General features: G+C 39.6%; 1 protein-coding gene and 1 pseudogene across 1 annotated transcript in view; both read left to right on the top strand.

The window, feature by feature from the left end:
• The window catches only part of Themis (thymocyte selection associated), a 202,710-nt gene that overhangs the window by 88,133 nt on the left and 92,011 nt on the right, over window positions 1-22,566 (top strand). The window contains exon 4 of the mRNA XM_032896390.1: window positions 2,506-3,557. Coding sequence (XP_032752281.1) covers window positions 2,506-3,557 — 1,052 coding nt within the window. The remainder of the gene's footprint in view (window positions 1-2,505; window positions 3,558-22,566) is intronic.
• Window positions 9,828-15,114, top strand: LOC116894769 (annotated as a pseudogene).

Consider the following 22,566-nt stretch of genomic DNA (forward strand, 5'->3'; position numbering starts at 1 on the left):
TCCATTGTTGAGAGAGGGGTGTTGAAATCTCCTACTATTATCGTGTGAGGTACAATGTATGCTTTGAGCTTTAGTAAGGTTTCTTTTATGTATGTAGGTGCCCTTGTATTTGGAGCACAGATATTCAGGATTGAGAGTTCATCTTGGTGGATTTTTCCATGATGAGTATGCCATGTTTTCCCTTATCTTTTTAAATAACTTTTGGTTGAAAGTTGATTTTATTTGATATTAGAATAGCTACTCCAGCTTGTTGCTTGGGACCATTTTCTTGGAAAATTGTTTTCCAGCCTTTTATTCTGATGTAGTGTCTGTCTTTGTCACTGACGTGTGTTTCCTGTATGCAGCAAAATGCTAGGTCCTTTTTCCATATACAGCATGTTAGTCTATGTGTTTTATTGGGGAACTGCATCCATTGACACTAAGAGATATTAAGGAATAGTGATTGTTGTTTCTTGTTATATTTGTTGTTAGAGGTGGAATTATGTTTGCGTGACTCTCTTCTTTTGGCTTTGTTGCAAGATTACTTTCTTGCTTTTTCTAGGGTATAGTTTTCCTCCTTGTGTTGGAGTTTTCCATCTATTATCCATTATAGGGCTGGATTTATGGAAAGATATTGTGTAAATTTGGTTTTGTCATGGAACATCTTGATTTCTCCATCTATGTTGAGAGTTTTGCTGGATTTAGTATCCTGGGCTGGCATTTGTGTTCCCTTAGTGTCTGTATGACATCTGCCCAGGATCTTCTGGCTTTCATAGTCTCTGGTGAGAAGTCTGGTGTAATTCTCATAGGTCTGCCTTTGTATGTTACTTGACCTATTTCCCTTACTGCTTTTAATATTCTTCCTTTGTTTTGTGTATTTGGTGTTTTGACTATTATGTGATGGGAGGAGTTTCTTTTCTGGTCCAATCTGGAGTTCTGTAGGCTTCTTGTATGTTTATGGTTATCTTTTTCTTAGGTTAGGGAATTTTTCTTTTATAATCTTGTTGAAGATTTACTGGTCCTTTAAGTTGGGAGTCTTTGTTGTCTTCTGTACCTATTATTCTTAGATTTGGTCTTTTCATTGTGTCCTGGATTTCATGAATGTTTTGGGTAGGAGATTTTTGCGTTTTACATTATCTTTTATGGCTGTGTAAATGTTTTCTATGGTATCTTCTGCACTTGAGATTCTCTTTTCTATCTCTGATCTCTTTCCTAGGTTTTCTATCTCCAGGGTTGTCTCCCTTTGTGCTTTCTTTATTGTTTCTATTTCCAATATTTTAGGTCCTGGATGGTTTTGTTCAATTCCTTCACCTGTTTGGTTGTGTTTTCCTGTAATTCTTTAAGGGATTTTTCTGTTTCCTCTTTATGGGCTTCTACTTCTTTACCTTTATTGTCCTATCTTTTTTTAAAGGGAGTTATTTATGTCCTTCTTAACATCCTCTATCTTCACCATGAGTTGTGATTTTAAATCCACATCTTGCTTTTCTGGTGTGTTGGGATATCCAGTATTTGCTTTGGTGGGAGCACTGGGCTCTGATCATGCCAAGCAATCTTGGTTTTTGTTGCTTAGGTTCCTGTCCTCGCCTCTTACCATCTGGTTGTCTCTTCTGTAAGCTGTCTTGCTCTCTCTGACAGTGGCTTGACCCTTTTTTTAAGCCAGTGTCTCAGCACTTCCGGAGACTGGCTTTTTTTCCAGTGGAATCCGAGTATAGAAAGCTATGGGACCAGGCTAGTCCTGGACTGCTACTGGGTTTGTGTGTCCTGAGAGCTCCAGGTGGGTCCCTTGGAGCAGAAGTGGTGATCTTACCTCTCCTCTCAGGTGTGTCAGCACTCCTGGTAACCGGCTTTGAGCTCTGCACACAGGCAAAACTGGAAGGATCCTGCCCCTGACTGCTCCTAGGTTCCTGTGACTGCTCTAGGTGCGCGTTCTGCTTTGGTCATGAACGTGAACAGAAGTGGTGTTTTTCTCTGAGCTCTCAGGATTGTCTGCACTTCTGAGAGTCCAGCTCTCTCCCCCATGGGATTTGGGTACAGAGAGCTGTGGGACTGGGTCAGCTCCAGGCGCAGGCAGAAACCCATAAAGGTTTTACATACAATCCCTGTATCACAGAAACATGACTTAAAATCAAGTGATAAGACTTTCATACTTGTCTATTTATATGTACATTCATATAGATATATGATACATATCATAAAATATATGCATAAATTCAAGAATGGGCAGCATTTGAGCCAGGAGCATAATTAACATTTATAGTAATAAGCAAGAAGTAATTTTTGCTGAGATTCATAGAGATACAAAGGGTTGGGTAACCTCTATTTCTTAAGTTGAGTGTGTTGGTATATGTATCCCTTTTTCTCATCATAAAGTTTCAAAACTGCAAAGTCATACATAAAGAAAATCATATCATGACTATTTGAGTTCTTTTCTCTTCCCTAAATGAATAGTGCCAGGAGACTATCTCTACCAGGATACCACGAGAGCACTCTGAACAAAATATCAGTTGTTTTCTCTTTCATTTTCAGTTCAAAAGGAAATAGTCCGGATTCTCCCCAGTTTAGACGTTGAAGTCAAAGACATTACTGACTCTTATGATGCTAGCTGGTTTCTTCAGTTGCTGTCTACAGACGATCTTTTTGAAATGACCAGCAAAGAGTTTCCTGTAGTAGGTGAAGTCATCGAAGTATCTCAGAGGAACCAACTGCCCCAAAATATTTTACAGCCTGAGAAAACCATTATCATCCACAAAAAGTACCAGGCTTCAAGGATCTTAGCTTCAGAAATTCGCAGCAATTTCCCTAAAAGACACTTCTTGATCCCTACTAGCTACAAAGGCAAGTTCAAAAGAAGACCCAGGGAGTTCCCAACGGCCTATGACCTGCAGATAGCTAAGAGCAAGAAAGAAACTCTCCACGTGGTGGCCACCAAAGCTTTTCATACACTTCATAAGGAGCTATCCTCTGTGTCTGTTGGAGACCAATTTCTAGTGCATCATTCCAAGACTACAGAAGTTGTCTTTGAAGGAACAAGAAAAGTAAACATTCTTTCCTGTGAAAGAATCCTCAGTAAGTCCCGTGAAGCAGCACAGCTTCCTCTGTATATGGAAGGAGGTTTTGTAGAGGTGATTCACGATAAGAAACAGTACCAGATTTCTGAGCTCTCCACACAGTTCTGCTGGCCCTTCAATGTGAAGGTGGCTATGAGAGATCTCTCCATCGAAGATGACATTTTGGCAGCAACTCCGGGACTGCAGTTGGAGGAGGACATCACAGATTCTTACCTACTTATCAGTGACTTTGAAAATCCCGAGGAATGTTGGGAAATTCCCGTGGGCCGCTTGAAAATGACTGTTCGGTTAGTTAATAGTAGTAGTTTGCCTACGGATGCAGGACCACTTCAAGTTAGGAGTCTTGTAGAAGAGATTACCGAGGAACAGTATTACATGATAAGGAGATACGAAAGCTCAGTATTACATCCCCCGCCTCGCCCTCCCAAACACCCCTCAGCTGAGGATATGAAGCTAACCTTGTTGAGCTTAGCAGAAGAGAGAACGATAAATCTGCCCAGGTCTCCCAAGGTAAGAGAATGATTTCCCAGTTTTATCTTCTTCTTGAGGCAATAAGTTCTAAGCTGTTTCTGAATGTGCTTTTTGTTTCCTTCCTTTTTTCATGCCAATTTGAAGCAAATCTGCCTGACGCGTGCTACATGAGGGAATGTGAACAAAGCAGAAGCTACTCTCTTGTAGCATTTGATGCTCCACCAGTAGATAGGGCATGGAATCTATGTAGAGGTAGAAGTAGAAGGGATGACATTTGGATATGACTACACGAATTGACATTCTAATGGGTCTTGGTGATTAAATATGTTTAATAAGATGCCTCACCAAAAAAATCCCTTTTATTTTAGAAATGTGGTTCATTTTCCTTAGGTAGAATTATCTTAATACTTCATTCAGGAAATGAGCATAGAATAAATTCCCAGCTTCTTAGGATGGGGGTGGGGAGTTTACTGGTAACATGCATCTCTAACGCAAGCCTTCATTTTGTTTTACGTGCAGAAAGGTGTAAAAATATCTTGGCCAAACTGTGTGAGAGAATGAGGGCATCTGCCCACATAATGCCTCTTAGAATTGTAGTCTTTAAAAGTTCTACTAGAAAGATGAAGTCAATAAACTACAGACAGTAGGAGGTTTTAGCAGATCCGCAACTGTTCAGGACATTGGACAGTGGTTTAGCATTGTTTACACTTGATGTTGTTGATTCCTGAGCATGCCTGAAGGCTACCTGAGCCAAACCTACCCCCTCATCCAGAATGCACATTCTTTTAGTGAGTGAGTGTGTGTGTGTGTGTGTGTGTGTGTGTGTTTTGTGTGGAAGGAGTGTGTTCCCCAGCAGATGTTGTGCTAGAAGCACAAGGAAAACTAAGCAATTAGTAAAAGAGATACTTTCCGATTGCTTCTCATATTCAGAAAAGATAGTATTGCTGGCCATCGAGACTCATATGTGGATGCTGATCTGTCTGCAATTGTATGTATCAGAAACTGTTTTAATTGTATGCTAAAGGTTAAATCATTAAGGGTCTCTGAACTCATTTGCTGGAAAAAGAATAAAGCCACCAACATTTCATGTCTGATAAAAATCATTTTTAAAAATGACTAAACAGAACAGTTACAAAATAATATTGAGCAGCCGACATGTAGGATTTCTTTGATGCCTACACTTAACATGTTGTTTTCACTGAGTTGAGTGATACGAACGCTGGTGTATAGGTTCTTGGCACGTAATTTTAAAAACGAAGCAAGAAAAAAAAATCTCACACATATTTGCAGAAGGAGCAAGGAAACATTCAAAGCAGAGCCTTAGAGCAGATCAAAACCACACTTTAGAAGTGACAGTGGGCCCCGTGAGTGAAGACATTCAAGGGCTCCATTGTTGTTTAGGTTTTCATTTATGGGGTCCAAAGGTTGCCAACTTGCCATGCCTAGGAGGAGAGACACTCAATTGATGGAATGCATCCACCTTACTGGCCTCTAGGTATCTGTGGGGCGTGTCTGTTGTTACTATGGATAGAGTGTGGTTGGTTGTCCATTTTAATTGACAAGCTTACATAGGCTTTGGTCGTTGTGCATGTCTCTGTCCAGCATTCGTCTGATTTTAATTATATACAAGCATAAGAAATTGAATAAGGTATTCCGAGCAGATTAGTAAGTGCATTGTTCAGAGTGGTGTGTGTGTGTGTGTGTATGTGTGTGTGTGTAGTATATGTGAGTTGAAAGTCTCAGACTGCCAAATTTCCTGATATGTGTGAATGATGGTGTAGAATTCTAAATGACTAAACCATTCCCTATTCTTGCCTACTTCAAAGTGAGAAATGGATACTTTCCTATATTTTATTGCTGGATACAATAATATCACCCACACAAAGATGTGTAACTTCCCAGAACCTATAGGGATATAACATGACAGGGCTAAAGGACTTTTCACATACATTTAAAATTCAGGACCTTGAAATGAGACTGTCTGAAGAATCCAGCTAGATATAGTACAATCACTGACAGCTTTATAAAACATTTGCATGGAGGCCAGAGTTACATGGAGATATGATTAAAGGGCATTCTCTGTTTTCAAAGAGAGAGGAAGGGACAAAGTGATTGAAAGATTCCTTCTAAGCTAGGAAGCACAGACAAACATGGTATTCCATACGAAGTCCAGAAAGAACCAGCTTAGCTGATAATACATCAATTTGACCGTATCATCTCTGCGTTAGACTTCTGTCTTACTGAACTTAGAAATAATAACATTAAGTCATTTAAAATTGTAAATTTATAGTAACATTATACCAAGAATAAAAAGATAAAAGGCGACCTGTTAAAACAATTTTAAAAGTGGAGGTTTCTTGTTTATCCTAGCTAGCTCCAAATAAATGAGTCACGTAACTCTAAAATGTATTTGATAAGCTCTGTGGCGTGATATCTGAGCAGTTATTGATCTGCTCCATCCTCCAAGTTAATCTGGCTATTTCCCAGCCAAAATCCCTGAGATACGTTCATTTTAGTATCATCTGGCTCTCTCTGACCCACGTGTTTTCCCATGGTATCTTCTCTACCCTCTATTCTCATGGCGAATCCTCATCTGCTCCACTTTCTCCCTCCCCTGGCTGACACACATTCAGCCCCCTTCTCTTCTTCACTCGGTATTGGCTAGTTGACTTTCATTGGCAAATAAGAGAAGCAATGTTTATGAAAACTTGAGACGGGAAATTCTTAGAATAAGCAACCAGATCTGGGGGCAGAGGAATCAGCATTTGAATGATACAAGGATAACTTTACATAGTGCATGAAACCATCATGCCTCTAATGACCCAAACTTAAGTAGAGATTTATAAAACTATTAAATACCCAAGTCTCTGTATGTGAGCTAGGATGTACTTTCCAGGAAAGTTATTTGTTTGGTACATAGTTATGCTCCATGACCCAGCCTAGCCTCAGTCTTATGTTCTTCTTGCCTTAGCCTCCAGAGTAGATAATAAATTTGCATCCTTGGACACCAATAGTTTTAATAACCCACCTGTAACACCAATGATTCATGCACTTTTCCTTTTCCTCCCCTCTCCTTCCTTTCTCCCTTACTATCTCTTTCCGTGCCCCTTCTCTTCTTTCCTCCCCTCCTTTCATTCTTCCTTCCTTTCTCTTCCTTACCCTGTCATTGTTAAGTTAGGTTGTTATGTTGACATATCTGGAAAACAGACTCTTGGTTGATGAAATGCGTCCATCTAAGTGGCCTGTGGGCATATTCTTGGGACATTTTCTTAACTGATAATTGACACAGGAGGACCAGTCTACTGTGCATAGTACTTTCTTTTAGGAAGGTAATTCAGTGCTATATTAGAATGGGGATCAACAGTTGAAGGGAAGTGAGTATGTAAACAGCATTCCATCTATTCCTTAGTACCTGCTTCTAAGTTCCTGCCTTGGGCTCATGCCTTGGTTTCTCTTGATGATGATGACCCCTGATCTCAAGCCACATAACACCTCCCAGCTGCTTTTGATCAGTGTTCATCACAACAACAGAGAAACAAGATACAATACCCTTTCTCTTTCTTTTCCCTTTCCATTCTACCCTTTAAAGTTAGTTTTATCAGCTCATGTGACCATGGAGAACCTGAGGAAACAGTTAAGGGAGCTGAGATCTTGACAATATGTATAGTAGCATTGATTTTTCTTTCTATATTGGTTTTACCATCTCCAGCTCGTTTTGTTCATATGTCACTTCTGGAGTTCCTATATCATGAATTTCAATTGCAATAGTAGAAAAGAATGTTCTATCATTATGTAGACTGAATTCAGAAAGAAAAAACACATAGGTTGCACTACATACTTTTGTCCTGACTCAGCCAGTTTACTGACTGCCTCAACCATAGACAACATTGATGAATGATACAGTCTTAAACCCATAGACTAGATAAGTCACGATGAACTATTATTCCTATACTAGAGATTCAGAAGAGAGGAAATTCATTCATTAAGTCTTTTAAAAAGTTATTAAGTATACTTTTGCATGGCCAGATCTAATAGCCTATTCAGTCCACCCCACCTCCCAATACTGTTGCATTGGTGTGAAATTGCTAACTCAAGCTTCAAAAGAGACAAAAATTCAAATATACCATAATAGTTAACAAGAATATCATGTCTGGACACTGCAAAGACTAAAGGCAAAAAAAATATAAGGTGATATAAAGTAATAGATGTCTACTACTACCCCAAAATAAAAGATTTAAAAATTCTAACCCCCTAAAATTAATAGATAAAAGATTAAAAAATTAAAAATACTTTCTAAAGGTAGAAAATGACTTATGTGTTTTATTAGGAGAAACATACATAACATTTTTTTAATCTCGTGTACTAAAATGATGAAATTAATATATGATGGTTTCCAGATCTACATAGCAATTTTTTCTCTGTCCGGATCCCACGTGGGTTTATGGCATTGAGACATGAGTCAGACTCTGAACCATGATGTCCTAGAGTTTGTGAAGAGTTGTCAAGATGTTACGAAACTCTAGAACTATTTTTATTTGAGGAACCTGAATTGAGTGACAGATTAAATTTGAAATACTTGACACTAGGTGATATTAGTTTTAGGATATATTTGAAGAGCTCTTCAAAGTTTGGAGGGATGCCGTACATCTGGCATCATAGCGCCTGGGAGGTAGGGACAGAAAGATCTAGGCTAAGCTAGGCTGCACAGGGAAACTCTTCCTCAAAATCAAAACAAGGAATGCAAAGCAAAGTAACAAGTGCAAATCATGTAACTGTTGTGTGGTGGGGAGTACAGACTCCGTTCTAATATCTCTACCTCCTGTTGCAGTAAAAAAAACAGGCACATTGATGGAATGGTGATGTGACACACTGCAAATGATACAAAAGGATAGAGCAGAGAACAAATGCCATGTGTGTTGGCAGACTCAGGCTTTGATAAGTCAACAGACCACTGAGAAGAAGTCACAATGCTTGCTACTGTTAATTCCATCAATTGTTATGTATCTAGAAGCAAATATTCTTAAAATTGCTTTAAAACATCACTAACACTACCATTTTCCTATGTTCAGATCAACCAGCCTCCTTGTTTTCAATATTGTTCACCCATCATGGAGATGAAAATTTGCTTAGTAGATCGTTTTTGGAACACAACAGAAGACTTATCAATTTCTATATGATGCACCCGGAAAACCAGTGTTTTCTTATTATTCTCAATATCACCCTTCTGGGTATTTCTTTTATATTCCCTGTGATAACTGTATTCAAATGGTTCTCTTATGTATATTTTTGAAATAATTGGATTAAAGATTTTTTTTAAACGTTTTACATCAGGGAGCATCCATTTAAAACAAGCCTCCAAGTCTTGGGGTTTTCTGTGGGATACTGTTTTAAACTTGGAGAACTGAGGGTTATTTAGAATTTAAATATCCAGACTCATTTAACTCACATTAAAATGCCCTTTTATAGTCACAGAAAAGAGTACTAGTTATGGGTTTACTTTTGCTTTCCTAATGGGCCTTTAACTTTACTAGATCATTCCTTGCATTGCTAAATAGGACAGATGTATGGACAATCTAAGAGAAATACTCTAAAATGTATTAATACCCAAATCCATCTGTGGCAGGTATCCATGGCCAATTAGGAACACTATGAATTCATCTAAGATGTTTGGAAATTAATGATGTATGAGGACAGGTTGTGCGAACTAGATATAATTGAGTTCTTTTCCATGGTGAGATTGCCAACTATTTTCTTGGTTATCAGTATGTCAGCTAGAGTGAGAGCCATGGCAACAGACCTTCAAGACTTGATTTATGTATAGTCAGAAGCATGCAACGGGACACTAGATCTCAAGAAAGGAAAACTACACCAAGGTCAATGTAGTCGTACATGGATCTTAGCACTTGCTTGATATAATATTGATAGATGGATAATAACATACACAATCTAAACATAAGTGGGGAGTTGTAGGGATTGTAGATGACGTAATGTGAAAATAAAATCTTTAAATTCTGTGCAGCTAGAGTTTTAATTGCACAGAAACGATCATATAAAGTGGCTGGATAAACAAAACCATGCCTCTAAGGTGACCTGAAGAGGAATGATGTAGGGTAGATTCCTGCGCAGAGGTTATGGTTTCTGTATCCAAGCTCATTTCAGAGAGCTTGGAAGAACATAGACTCAATAGGGTTTCACCTGTCATGAATATATATGGCTATAGCTTTTGTGTACCACACAGGAGAAATGTAACTTCTATATCCTGATGAAAGGGCCCATAGCCAGAGAGAAAAATAAACCTTTGGTTGAAGGATGAGATATTCCACATCTTCAGAGACTGTAGCTGGGCCCAGAAACCTTGCATTTCGTGAACTCTGTTCGGCCATTAAATGCCCCTGTGTCTACTTGTTCCTGGAATTTCTAGACTTCTGTGGACAAGAACACCCACAGGAGACATTAAGGCAAAGAGCAGAGGAGGCAGCAATAGCAAAGTTCCGTGTAGCAAGCAAAACAGAAACGCTGCCGCAGAGTGGGAGCTGGGACTGCAGAAGGCAGGAGAGCCAGGCTTCTGTACAGTGCAGCAAGGATGTTTGCACAGCCAGCTGCTCCTGACCTGTCACTCCCCATCATGGCTGTGACGGGAGAATGGCTGACGTGCATTAAAGAAATCTAGACTCCCAGGCCACACCAGGACTTTATGAGACCAGAGATGAGTGTGGCAGACACTCAGTTGTAACTGACAGGATTCCGTTCTAAACGCCATGATTTGTTGCCTCTCTCGCTCTTTGTGGTGTAGGTATTAGGAGTGTTGAAAGAAATGTCTGTCTGTTTGTCGTAGAAGCCAGGAATCCATTTCTTTCTAAATGGAGATTTTCATTAGAGCAGTTTTCACAGACCGCAGGCAATGACGATAGAAAACAGACACTTTTACAAACTTCATATTTGAATCTGTAACACAGACAAAGATAGGTCACTTAGGAGCCTCTCGGGAAACATGCGGTTTTCAGTTAGGAGATACAAGTTCAGCACATTTTAAAAGAAAGGGTTCAGATTTTGTGTGATGTTTTTTGGATATGATACAGATTAATAGGTCATGATTTTACGAGTTGCCTGAATTTGGTTGGGTTCCAAGCCATTGGAATGTAAATTAACACACATAGCAAAAATTAACACACAGTGGAAAAAATGGAAGAGATAGTCGGAAGTGTTGTGTTAAAGGAAGTGTTAGGTTCAAACTTGGGCAGTCTTGAGCCACAACTAGAACGTGCCAGGAGAGATCTGTGTTCTCCGAGTGCATAGGGCTCTGGTAACTTGTTTTTGAATTTCTACAAGTGGAAGAGGAAAACAAACTAAAATTTTTGCTCTGGTCATACTGTGCTGTCACTTCTGGTGAGATCTTTGACACCTGGATGTAGTACTTCTGATGTAAAAGAACTATTTATTTTCAGTAACACAGTCCAAGATGTGGACCAATTTCAAAAGAATTTCAAAAAGTGATGAATACCTAACCAAACTAATAAGAAGACATAACATTATTCTGGGGGGTATTTATGTGTAAAAATGGCAGAGTGAAATAAATTCACAATATGAAATATTTTGGGGAAAGTTGGGCCTTCCTTAACCTTCAAACAATTGAATAGTCTCTCGCCAGGGAATAACAATATTTTAAGTTTTAGTTTCAATTCTTCTCTACTCCACCTGTGGCATCAGAGGCTGAAATATTGCCAAAATTGTGATTATCATGCTATCACTATTAGTGACAATTCCTTCCCATTTACCTGTAGAAAAAAGTAAATTAAAAATTTGTTTTCTCAGGATTTTAATAAAATAAGTGAAACTTATAATAAGTAATTTTGCATTAGATTTCTAGCTTTTAAGACAATTAGATTAGTTTTTTTAGTTTTATTTTTAAATGTGGAATAGAAAATCCTTGTTTGAAGCATAACTGAAGGTTGACTTATTCAGTGCAAAGTGTGTGAAGATGAGGTCATCGGAATCACCAGCTTTCTGTAATAGCACAGGGATTTTAGGGTCCACAACCATTTGAAATGAGTATGGACTACACAGACTCTTTAGATGATTAATTTATATTATAAATTATATTATATTACACACACATATATATCAAACTATAAAAGTAGTGATATATATCACACCAGAAAATCATATATATATGTTATATTATGTAGTATGTATACATGTATGTAGTATGTATGTATGCATTGCATGCATGCATGCATGTATGTATAAAACACAGACACCTGAGTATATTGATGCATCTTCGTAATTCTAGCACTGCAGAGGCTGAGGTAATCCAGGCCATATGTTCAAGTCAGGTTGGGAGAATATAAAGAAACATTGTCTCACACTAAAATGAAAGGTAAGGAAAGAGAGCTGGTGAGATAATTCAGCAGATAAAAAGAGTTCTGCCAAGCCTAGGACCAAAACTGAATCCCTGGGACCCTCACGGTAGAAGGAGAAAAACTACTCTGCAGCTAGTCCCCTGGCTTTGCTGGCATGCCTGATATGTGCTGCAAGTCTGTCCATAGGAAGCAAGCCCCTGACTCTTTAGCTTAACCCTTAGCACATGCCGTGTGATTTCGGAGGGCTTTTCTTGTAGTCTTCCTTACCCCTAGGTGATTGTGAATTAAGTTTCAGTCTCGTCTGTATCTAGGTTTATTTTTAAGTTCCTATCTATACTCACAAATTTCTTTTTTTTAAAAATTTATTAGATTTATTTTTTCTAAAAGGAATACGTGAATGTTTTGCCTACATGTATGCTTGTGTATCCCCCACATGCCTGGTGCCAGCAGAAGTCAGAAGGGGGCATCAGATCACCTAGAACTGGAGATAAAGATGGTTGTGAGTGATTGTGTGGGTTCTGGGAATTGAACCTGGATCCTCTTCAAGAGCAGCAAATGCTCTTAATCACTGAGCCATCTCTCTAGCCCCAACATACACACATTTCTCGTGCATATAAAATGACTTTCAGATTAATTATTTATATAAATTAATTATGAACTCACTAGAAACTGTATCATATATCATAGTTATCTTCAAAAATCTGTTCCAGGGGCTAGGCAGATGGCTCACCAATTAAAGGGGCCTTCTACTCTTGTAGAGGAGTAGGTTTTGTTCCCAGCACCCACACTGGGAAGCTCATAACCACCTGTGACTCCAGCCCTAGGGATTGCCAGGCCCTCTTTTTTGGAATCTGTTTGTTACCTTCACATACACACACACACACACACACACAAATGCACATAGACATATGCACTCAATATGTAAATAAATAAGAAATGAAAATTTAAACCATCTGCTTAAATGTACACAAAGATTACCTGGGAAGCAAAGTTCCCTGTTAAGAGAAGTAGGAGGCTAGTGAGACACTAGGTGATCTGTGTGAGTTTGTGATTCCACTTAGAGGTCAAGAAGACCCCAAGATGAGAAGAGACTTCGTGCTGCCACAGAACTCATTAAAAAGGGGCATGACAGAGGCAGGGCTGTGCTTCAGTATAACAGTTACTACATTGTCTAAACAAAACAAAACAACAAACACACAAACAAAGCCCTCCCAGCCCCTCCTTAACGTTAAATCTGCCTTATTTACTTCTCTTCGGAAATGCCAGCACAATCTATTGACCAGCCTAAAGCTTGCATCTAAAAATGGTCTCTTGTTCTTTTCTTCTTTCCTTTCGTGAACTATTACAGCCTATTGATTCCATCCCTTCACGTCTCTTAAACACTGACAGGATTTTATACTTCCTCAGCATAGGACCCCCTTATTTCTGGTTTGTATTTTTAAATTATTATTCTTTAATCTTTTTTACAGTCCAGTCATTGTCCCCCTCCCAGTCTGTCCTCCGAGAGTTCCTCATCCTATTCCTCCTCCCCTGTCTCCAAGAGGATGCCTCTCCCCCATAACAAAGTTAAACGAGCAGCGGGTAAACTATCTAAACCAGCCAATATCCCCTAAGGAGATCTGAAAAAGTCATTAAATTACTACTCCCAACCAAAAAAGCCTAGGGCCAGATGGCTTTAGTGTAGAATTCTACCAGACCTTCAAAGAAGAGCTAATACCAATACTCCTCAAACCATTCCATAAAATGGAAACAGAAGGAATACTACCTAATTCATTCTATAAAACCACAGTTACTCTGATACCTTAACCATAAAAGGACCCCCCAAAAAAAGAACTTCACACAAATTTCGCTTATGAATATCAATGTAAAAAATACACAATAAAATTCTCACAGACCGAATCCAAGAACACATCAAAACCGTTATTCACCACGATCAAGTAGGCTTAATATGAAAATTCATCAACGTAATCCATGATATAAATGAACTCAAAGGAAAAAAAAATCACACAATCATCTCATCAGATGCTGAAAAAGCATTTGACAAAATACAACATCCCTTCATGTTAAAAGTATTGGAGAGAGTTGGAGGCCTGACAGGGAAGAGGGACACAGAGCTTTGACATATGATACTCTCCGGTTTGCTGAATTTGAAAGATTGCCCTGAGACCTCAGAGCCTGTTTGAATTCTGGGCAGAAAATTCAGCATTTTCACAGAGAAGGACAAAATCTTGTCTGATATTGCATCCAGATGTTGTCTTACATACAGGAGAAACTTTCCAGCTATTGGGGGAACTGGCCCTGCTTCAGTCACAGGCTGGGGCTGCATGCTTCAGTGTGGACAGATGATCTTTGTCCAGGCCCTTTGCTGGCACTTAGGTCAAGATTGGAGATGGACTCAGTGGAAGAGACAGCCTGACAGCTACTTAATGTCCTCAACGCTTTCCTCGACAGGAAGGACAGCTACTATTCCATCCACCAGATAGCGCAAATGGGAGTTAACGAGGGCAGTTCTATAGGCAAGTGGTGTGGGACGAACACTGTTGCCCAGGTCCTCAAGAAACTTGCTGTATTTGACACATGGAGCTTCTTGGCTATTCACATAACAATGAAGAGGAAATCAGAAGGTTGTGCAGGGTCAGCCTTCCCTGTATTGGGGCTGCTGCACTTCCTACTGATTTAGAGAGGCACTGTAATGGGCTCCCTGCTGGAACTGAAGTCACCATCAGGCCATCTGCTTGGAGACCACTAGTGCTTCTCTTCCCTCTGCACCGGAACTGACAGACATCAATGAGGTCTATGTGGAAACACTGAAGCACTGCTTCATGATGCCCCAGTCTCTGGGTGTCATTGGAGGGAAGTCCAACAGTGCCTGCTACTTTATTGGCTATGTTGGTGAGGAGCTAATCTGTCTGGACCCCCACAGCCTACAGTGGGGCTGACTGACAGCTGCTTTATCCCTGACGAGAGCTTCCACCGCCATCACCCTCCCCGTTGAATGGGCATTGGAGAACTTGACCCATCTATTGCTGTCTGTAAGACCGAGGAAGACTTTAACTGGTGTCAGCAAGTCAAAAAGCTATCCCAGCTTGGAGGTGCCCTGCCCATGTTTGAGTTGGTGGAACAGCAGCCTTCCCATTTGGCCCACCAGGATGTCATGAACCTGTCCCTAGATTCTTCTGAGGTAAAGAGTTTGGAGAGGTTCTGAGGATGAAGACTTTGAAATCTTATCCCTCTGAAAATCCTGGGGCTGGAGGATGGCCTCTATCACCCTCGTTAGGGTGCTTTGAGAACCCAGACCGGCCTTGGACACTCAGTGTCACCACATTCCATCCACCCAGCCCACCACTTCTGAGTGCTGTTTGCCTGTGCCACCTCTGTCCCGAGGGCCTGCTCTGCTCACGGACCAAGGACTGTGGTGCCTGGAGGCCTTACTGCTTGGAGTCAGACAGCCTAAGCCCAAACACATAGGGCCTGTCCACATGTAGTCGCTCACCAGAAGGCCTAGTCAGGAAGAACAGTGGGTTAGGAGTGTCCAGCATTCTCCACTCGACACCGCTAGCCCTGGTCCACACATCAACTTGGTTCTGCTTTTCCCTGGGCACCTGGGTCTGTGGTTTTATTGAATTAAAGCCCTGTTTGAAGTTGTTTAAAAGAAAAAGTATTGGAGAGATCAGGAATTCAAGGCCCATACCTAAACATAATAAAAGTAATATACAGCAAACCAACAGCCAATGTCAAACTAAATGGAGAGAACCTTGAAGCAATCCCACTAAAATCAGGGACTAGACAACGCTGCCCACTCTCCCAGTATCTTTTCAATATAGAACTCAAAGTTCTAGCTGAAGTAATAAGACAACAAAAGGAGATCAAAGGGATACAAACTAGTTTGTATGTTTTGAGTGCAACTCGTAACAAATTTTTTTGTTTCTTTTTTGTGTGATCGCCAAACTAACCATCCACGTTACTGACTTCCTTATCATTTTAAGAAAACACACCTTAGTGTGACTTCCAGCTGGCTGGCCTCCATGCAGTCCTTCAGTTGCTTCTAAACGGTCCCGTGTTCATGACTCGAACATCTTGTACCTTGTTTCGCATTTAAGTATTTGGTATTTTATTATATGGAAAAACGCTCAGTTCTAGGAAGTTTGTTCTTTTCTGAGTCCCTAATATTTACAGTGGAGATCGGTATTCAGGATGTCTTGTTAAACATTTGTTGTGGCTACATCAAATTTTAAAAATTATTAAGTATTTTCAATGTTTTTCTTGATATTAATAGTATCTTCAGTTGATGTACAAGGAAACTGAGGCATATAGGATGATATATATTTACATAGGCAATTAAATGTAGACACAGGTATACTATATTATGTACAAGGAGAACAAGTAAGAGCTTGTGTTTGTACGGATACAGGAAACAGACTTGGGTCATGAAAGAGGATGTAGTATTTGTTCTTTTAGTTTTAATTATGACCTGGATTTTTTTCTGGTGGTGGGTAAGCGCATAAAAGCATATTTGATATTGAAAGAGTAAAATCTGACATGAAGCCCCGTGGCCTCAGAATGCCTGTTTTGTACGGAAGTGAAATGCGGTGCAGAGGCGTTGGATCTGGCTGACTTTAATGTTTTTATTTCCAATTTTTAAAATGAAGTGTTAATACATTTTAAAAAGGACCATTGCTAAAAGAGAGATATCGTTAAGTGTTAAAGACAGACTTATTTGTTTGATTTTATGATGCAAGTATTTTACTGTGTAGTGTGGACTGACCTTGGACTCTCAATCTTCCTGCCACTGTCTTCCAAGAGCTGGGATTAAGAGTCTGCTGGGCCGTGCCTGGCTGATGACTGCACATCTAAAATTTTGCAGCACTCCTCTCCCTCCGCATACTCAGGCCACAGACCCGAGCTTAGTGCCACACAGATCACACACATTCCTAACATAGCTTACTTACTCACTATTAGATGCTAAAAATGCTCTTTTATTGTGTGATCTTTTTAACTAAATTCTGTGCTTTAGAAGCTGGGAATATCAGTTTATATCTTTAAAACGTATCCACTGTGCCACTTGTTAAAAGATTTCATCGACTTTGTCTACCACTACTTTTCAAAAGAGTTTTATTTTATAAACAAGCACACCTATTGACTCCTGCTTCTCTGTGTGAATTTTACTAGAATCATGAAAGCATACATTTATATATACAACATGCATGTTCAGTGTATATACTGTGTATGTGTGTCTATGTTTTGTTCACTATTAAATTCCCTTGTTATTTACTATGAAATATTTAAAATACAGCAATACTATTTATTAACCAGTGCTTTGAAGTTTCTTATGATTTGTTCTAAGTAAAATTCAATTCACTATTTTCTAGGGGTTATTTTATTCATTCATCTTTGGCCATGTTAGGGTCTTGTCTCAGGATCTTACACATACTAGGCAAGTCCCCTAAAACTAAGCTCTATCCCTAGACTGACCATCCTTTGGTGGGGTCCCAATTCAAGGGCAAGCATTCTCACCTATTCTAAGGACATTTCTAGGCTGCTACCTCTCTGTTTCTCTATCCCATCCTCTCCTTCCCCTTTCCCTCTTTCTCTCCTTTCCCATCTATGCTGGGGCATCAAATTTAAGAACAAATATATGCTGAGTAAACACTTAACATGCAGCCCAACACCTATATTTTAAACTATGATTTATCACTTTGTGTTCATATGTTGGCATACATGTATATATCTTTTATAGGATGCCATATCTTACTTATTGGATAATAAAAACAAGTTAAAATCAGCATAAACTTTATCAAATTAATATTTTTATTCTATCAATTTTATATTTCCACCACTCATGTACGTATGGATTCAGGCACATATATGTACATGATTCCATATCAGCAGTCCCTGCAATAAAGGGATATATGGACACATGAGTATAAGTATACATGTATGTAACCTACTATATGACTCCAGTATTAAAGTCAAAAACCTAAGAAAAAATACAGGTTCATATAGCCACACTTCTAAAACTGAGTTGCTGGGCTATTGACCTAGGCAGAACTTAAAACATACAGTCAATTGTAGCACAATAACCAAACTTCCCATCTTGGCACAGAATCAAATGTCTTTAAGGAGTAGGGACATTCTTCTCATCTAAGACCTAGTAAGAGAATAATGGAGAAGTCAGCAGAGTGAGAGAGAAGAACATTTTGTAAGAGGTTGCTGACTACAGTGTGTGTGTGTGTGTGTGTGTGTGTGTGTGTGTGTGTGTGTGTGTGTATATGTGTGGGTGTGTGTGTGTGTATATGTGTGTGAGTGTGTGTGTGTGTGTGTGTGTGTGTGTGTGTATGTGTGTGTGTGTGTATGTGTGTGAGTGTGTGTGTGTGTGTGTGTGTGTGTGTGTGTGTGTGTGTGTGTGTGTGTGTGTGTGTGTGTGTGTGTGTGTGTGTGTGTGTGTGTGTGTGTATGTGTGTGTATGTGTGTGTGTGTGTGTGTGTGTGTGTGTGTGTGTGTGTGTGTGTGTGTGTGTGTGTGTGTGTGTGTGTGTGTGTGTGTGTGTGTGTGAGTGTGTGTGTGTGTGTGTGTGTGTGTGTGGTGTGTGTGTGTGTGTGTGTGTGTGTGTGTGTGTGTGTGTGTGTGTGTGTGTGTGTGTGTGTGTGTGTGTGTGAGTGTGTGAGTGTGTGAGTGTGTGTGTGAGTGTGTGAGTGTGAGTGTGAGTGTGTGTGTGTGTGTGTGTGTGTGTGTGTGAGTGTGTGAGTGTGTGTGTGTGTGTGTGTGAGTGTGTATGTTGGCCATTAGGATAAAGGAGGTTGGCTCTTCACCTTCCAGTCCTCTGATGCCAAATTATGTTACCTTGATGTGATCTATTTGGTGCCTTCCCATCAGACTACGGGATTTTAAGGATAATAGGAACTTGTATTTTTGCTCATATTGAGAAAGTCCGAAGACGCTGTGACAGGAGCTTCCCCTGCCTGGCAAGAATGAAGCAGAGAGAAAAATGACTCTTCTAGTGGTGTCACAGCGATAGTGTAGGTTCCCTGGAGTGAAGATGTGAACTGAGAGAGAAGAAAGGACCTTGTTTAGCAGCTTCATTTGTAGGAGCAGAAGAGCTGAGGGTGGCAGCCAGAGGTGCTGGCCTTAATCAGGCGGCTTCAATCTAAAGTACAGTTGCCAAGGAATGTGGACAAGTTTCCCGTGAATGAAAAGGTACTCTTGAATATCCTTCTATGTATCCGAATATCCAACGATGGCCTGAGAATGTGTGCTCTTTGTCCTTATTAGCCCTGTGATTACGCTCTGTGCTGAGAACTCAAAGGGAAGGTTTAATTAACAAAGAAATACTGCAAAGAAACCGAGCATCCTTACACTTTTGCTGTAGACTAGAAGGCATAAGGAAGGGTTCTGAACATTATTGTACTGAAAGAAGGTGAAGTTAAGTATCTGTTATATGGGGAATGTCACTGGGTGTGTGGTATATGTATATGGAATGTGGTAGTGTGGGTACACATGTCTGTGTGCACATAAGAGAATGCCAAAGAAGGATGCCAGGTGTTCCCCTCTAGCGTCTCAACCTTATTGCCTTGAGGCAGAATCTCTCACGAACCAGAGCTTGCTGTTTTAGTTGAATGGCTAGATCTGCCTGGCTCCAAGCCCCAATACTGGAGTTACAGTCTTGTGCAGAAATGTTCCCATATTTACATGGACACTGATTTCAAATTCAGGTCCTTATTCTTTCAAAGCAATGACATACTGAGCAATTTCTGTAACCCAACAAGTGGCTATTTTTAAAAAAAAATCCATATTGTTTAATAATAACTCCCTTAAGAGATCTTTTAAGCTTATAATATCAATAATTTGAAATGATACACAAAAGCAAGAATTATCCAGTTGTTTCCGGATAATTATCTTTATGTGTTTTCTCCGTGTGTCTTTTAGGAGCACGTGTATTCGTGCTGCTGAAGAGTCATGTGACTTGTATTTATCTGCATATTCATTAATGTGTGAGTTTGAAGGCTCAATGCCAACAATTCACATCCCTAACTCTGCATTTCAAGATGTTTAAAACATCTGATCAAGAAGATCAGCCCTGAATTTCAAATCGTTTTTGGCAGCCTAACACCTCACTCTGTAATTCCCAGAAATCTATGTGGAACCCTAATTTTTCTCCTTGTTAGTACTGTTGGATGTCTACTCTTTTATTTTTCTTTTTTTAATTTTCAGTTCACTTAGCATCTTTCAGTATAGAAATGACAGCCACAACAGATTTTCTTGATCTTAAACTTCAAAAGCTATAAAATGAATTTCTTTCTCATAATTTTAAGCAAACCACTGAGAGCGTGCTTGTGAATAAACATGAATGTTTTCAAATCTGGTGACAACTATGGACAGGAAATGAATGTTTTGTATCCCAGTGACCAATGTCTGATTCTGAACCCTCTCTAAGTCCTGTTTCTGTGAATCTAACAAAAATCAAAACTATTAAAATCAGGATTACTCCACATTTTCTTGATTTAATTTACCCACTTTATATTATATCTGTATAAGAAATTTACTATGCAGCAGTTTTATTATGATATCATATATATACATATACACGTGTGTGTGCGTGTGTATGTGTGCACGTGCATGTATGCTCTCTTTAGCATTCTTTTTTCAGTAGCAATGTTGACTCTCAGTTACCTCATTCTGCTTAGCGAACTTTTTAAAGGACCTCATTAATTAAAAACAAAATGAATATCTTGTGATAATTTTATTAGTATGGAATGAAACAACCAATTTGAACATTTTACTTTGATTTTGCCATCTTTTAAATGGTTTGGCAATCATTCAGCTCAATGTTCTCATTGAAGACACAAAAATCTTTCTAAAATTTCAGGTATATGTCTGACAATTCTTCTGATTGAGAATGGAGGGGATGTGAGCTGAAATGAAGTAGGAGAAGACTGTGCTGTGTGGGTCTGTCACAGTCGCTTAACGCTATGAGACGTGAAATGTATGGAGGGTTGAATGGCGGAGTATTGTGAGCCAATTGATCTTGTATAGATCGCACTCTGTTTGGGGGCTGTGACTAGACCATGATAGTAGTGTTGATAAAGAATAGAAAGAGAAATGTCAAGCATGGGGACAGTACAGCATGGGACGTTAAAAGGGCGTGGAAGATGGTGGTGGTAAAAGCTGTAAATACTGCCCAATACCATGTCTATTTGAGTACTAAGCCAAAAATGCCTCTCCCTGCCTGCATTTCCTCTCCTACTTTTAAGGAGTACTTTTAAAGAATGTTCATTTCATAACTTGACTGCTGACCTTTAAAATTCAGCACATTCCCACCTGAGTTCTTTTATTAACAGAACTGTCTTTTCTTAGACTTTAAGTAAACTCAAGTCTTTGTAGGAAACTTTGAGCATTTCATTTGACTTTATGTAACTGTGGTTTCAAACAATGGTCTGAAAAATTAAGAGAATATGGTTTTTACCCTGAATTTGTTACTCATTCGCAGGAGGATCTGGGATAATCAAAGTATCGTTGCCCACAGATTTATGTCCCAATGAATGACCAGAACCTTCCCTTCAGCTAAAACATTGCACATATTAATGATTCTGTATTTATATGCTGCATATTAAAGAGATATAATTAAACATTTTTATCTGAGTATCTTAAAGTATAGGTACTCAATATAAGATACCTTGTTGTTGCTAAAAGCTACAGTGAAGAAACACAAAGGGTCTCCTTGGTGGTTTGAATATGCTGGACCCAGGGAGGGGCACTGTTACGATGTATGGCCTTGTTAGAGTAGGTGTGGCCTTGTTGGAGTAGGTGTGGCCTTCTTGAAGGAAGTGTCTCACTTTAGAGGTAGGCAATGAGATCCTCATCATAGCTGCCTGGAAGCCAGTGGTACTCGTAACCACCTTTGTAGAACAATGTAGACCCCTCAGTTACTCCTGTAGCATGCCTACCTGGATACTGCCATGTTCCTGCCTTAATGATAATGGACTGAACCTCGGAACCTGGAAGCCAGTCCCAATTAAATTTTGTCCTTTTAAATGTTGCTTGGTCATGGATTCTGTTCACAGCAGTGAAACCCTAAATAAGACTGTCCCCAAACTGCCTTCTTGTATGTTGGGTGACAGTGGTCTTTCTGGTACCGTTATGCTATAAAGTCCTCTATCTTTGGTACTGAAAGTGTGACGTTGTGATGCTTGATTTAATGGGGCATGATTTTCCATATAGTAGGAGTTAGCTTTTGTTTCCATCTTCCTCTACCTGCCCTGAGAGACCGTTCCCAGGAACGTCCACTCTTTAGAACCATCCCTCCGTGTCTCCTTATCTCAGTTTTTCTCAGAAGCCCAATTGCCATATTGGCATCATTTTCTTAACTCTGCATGTCACTGGCATTTATCCATTTGACACGGACAACTCCTTATTAGTCACCCTTGTTGATTCCTCCTAAGCTTTCTCTCTTTGTTAACCATTTGGTACCCATGTTCCCTCAACAGGGAGCCAGTCCTCAGGTGCAGCTGGTTCCTCTTGCCTCCTGTATTACACAATGCATCAATGCATTGATTCTGTGTGTTGGCAATGACATCTCCTTTCTGAAACTCACTGAATTTGCTTTCAAACAAACATAGCAATATTGTTTTCACCATGTCGAGGGTGTTATATTTATGCCCTATTTACCACAGAGAGTCAAGAATTAAGATACC

The sequence above is a fragment of the Rattus rattus genome, chromosome 2, assembly GCF_011064425.1.
Source record: "Rattus rattus isolate New Zealand chromosome 2, Rrattus_CSIRO_v1, whole genome shotgun sequence".
NCBI classification, from domain to species: Eukaryota; Metazoa; Chordata; class Mammalia; order Rodentia; family Muridae; genus Rattus; species Rattus rattus.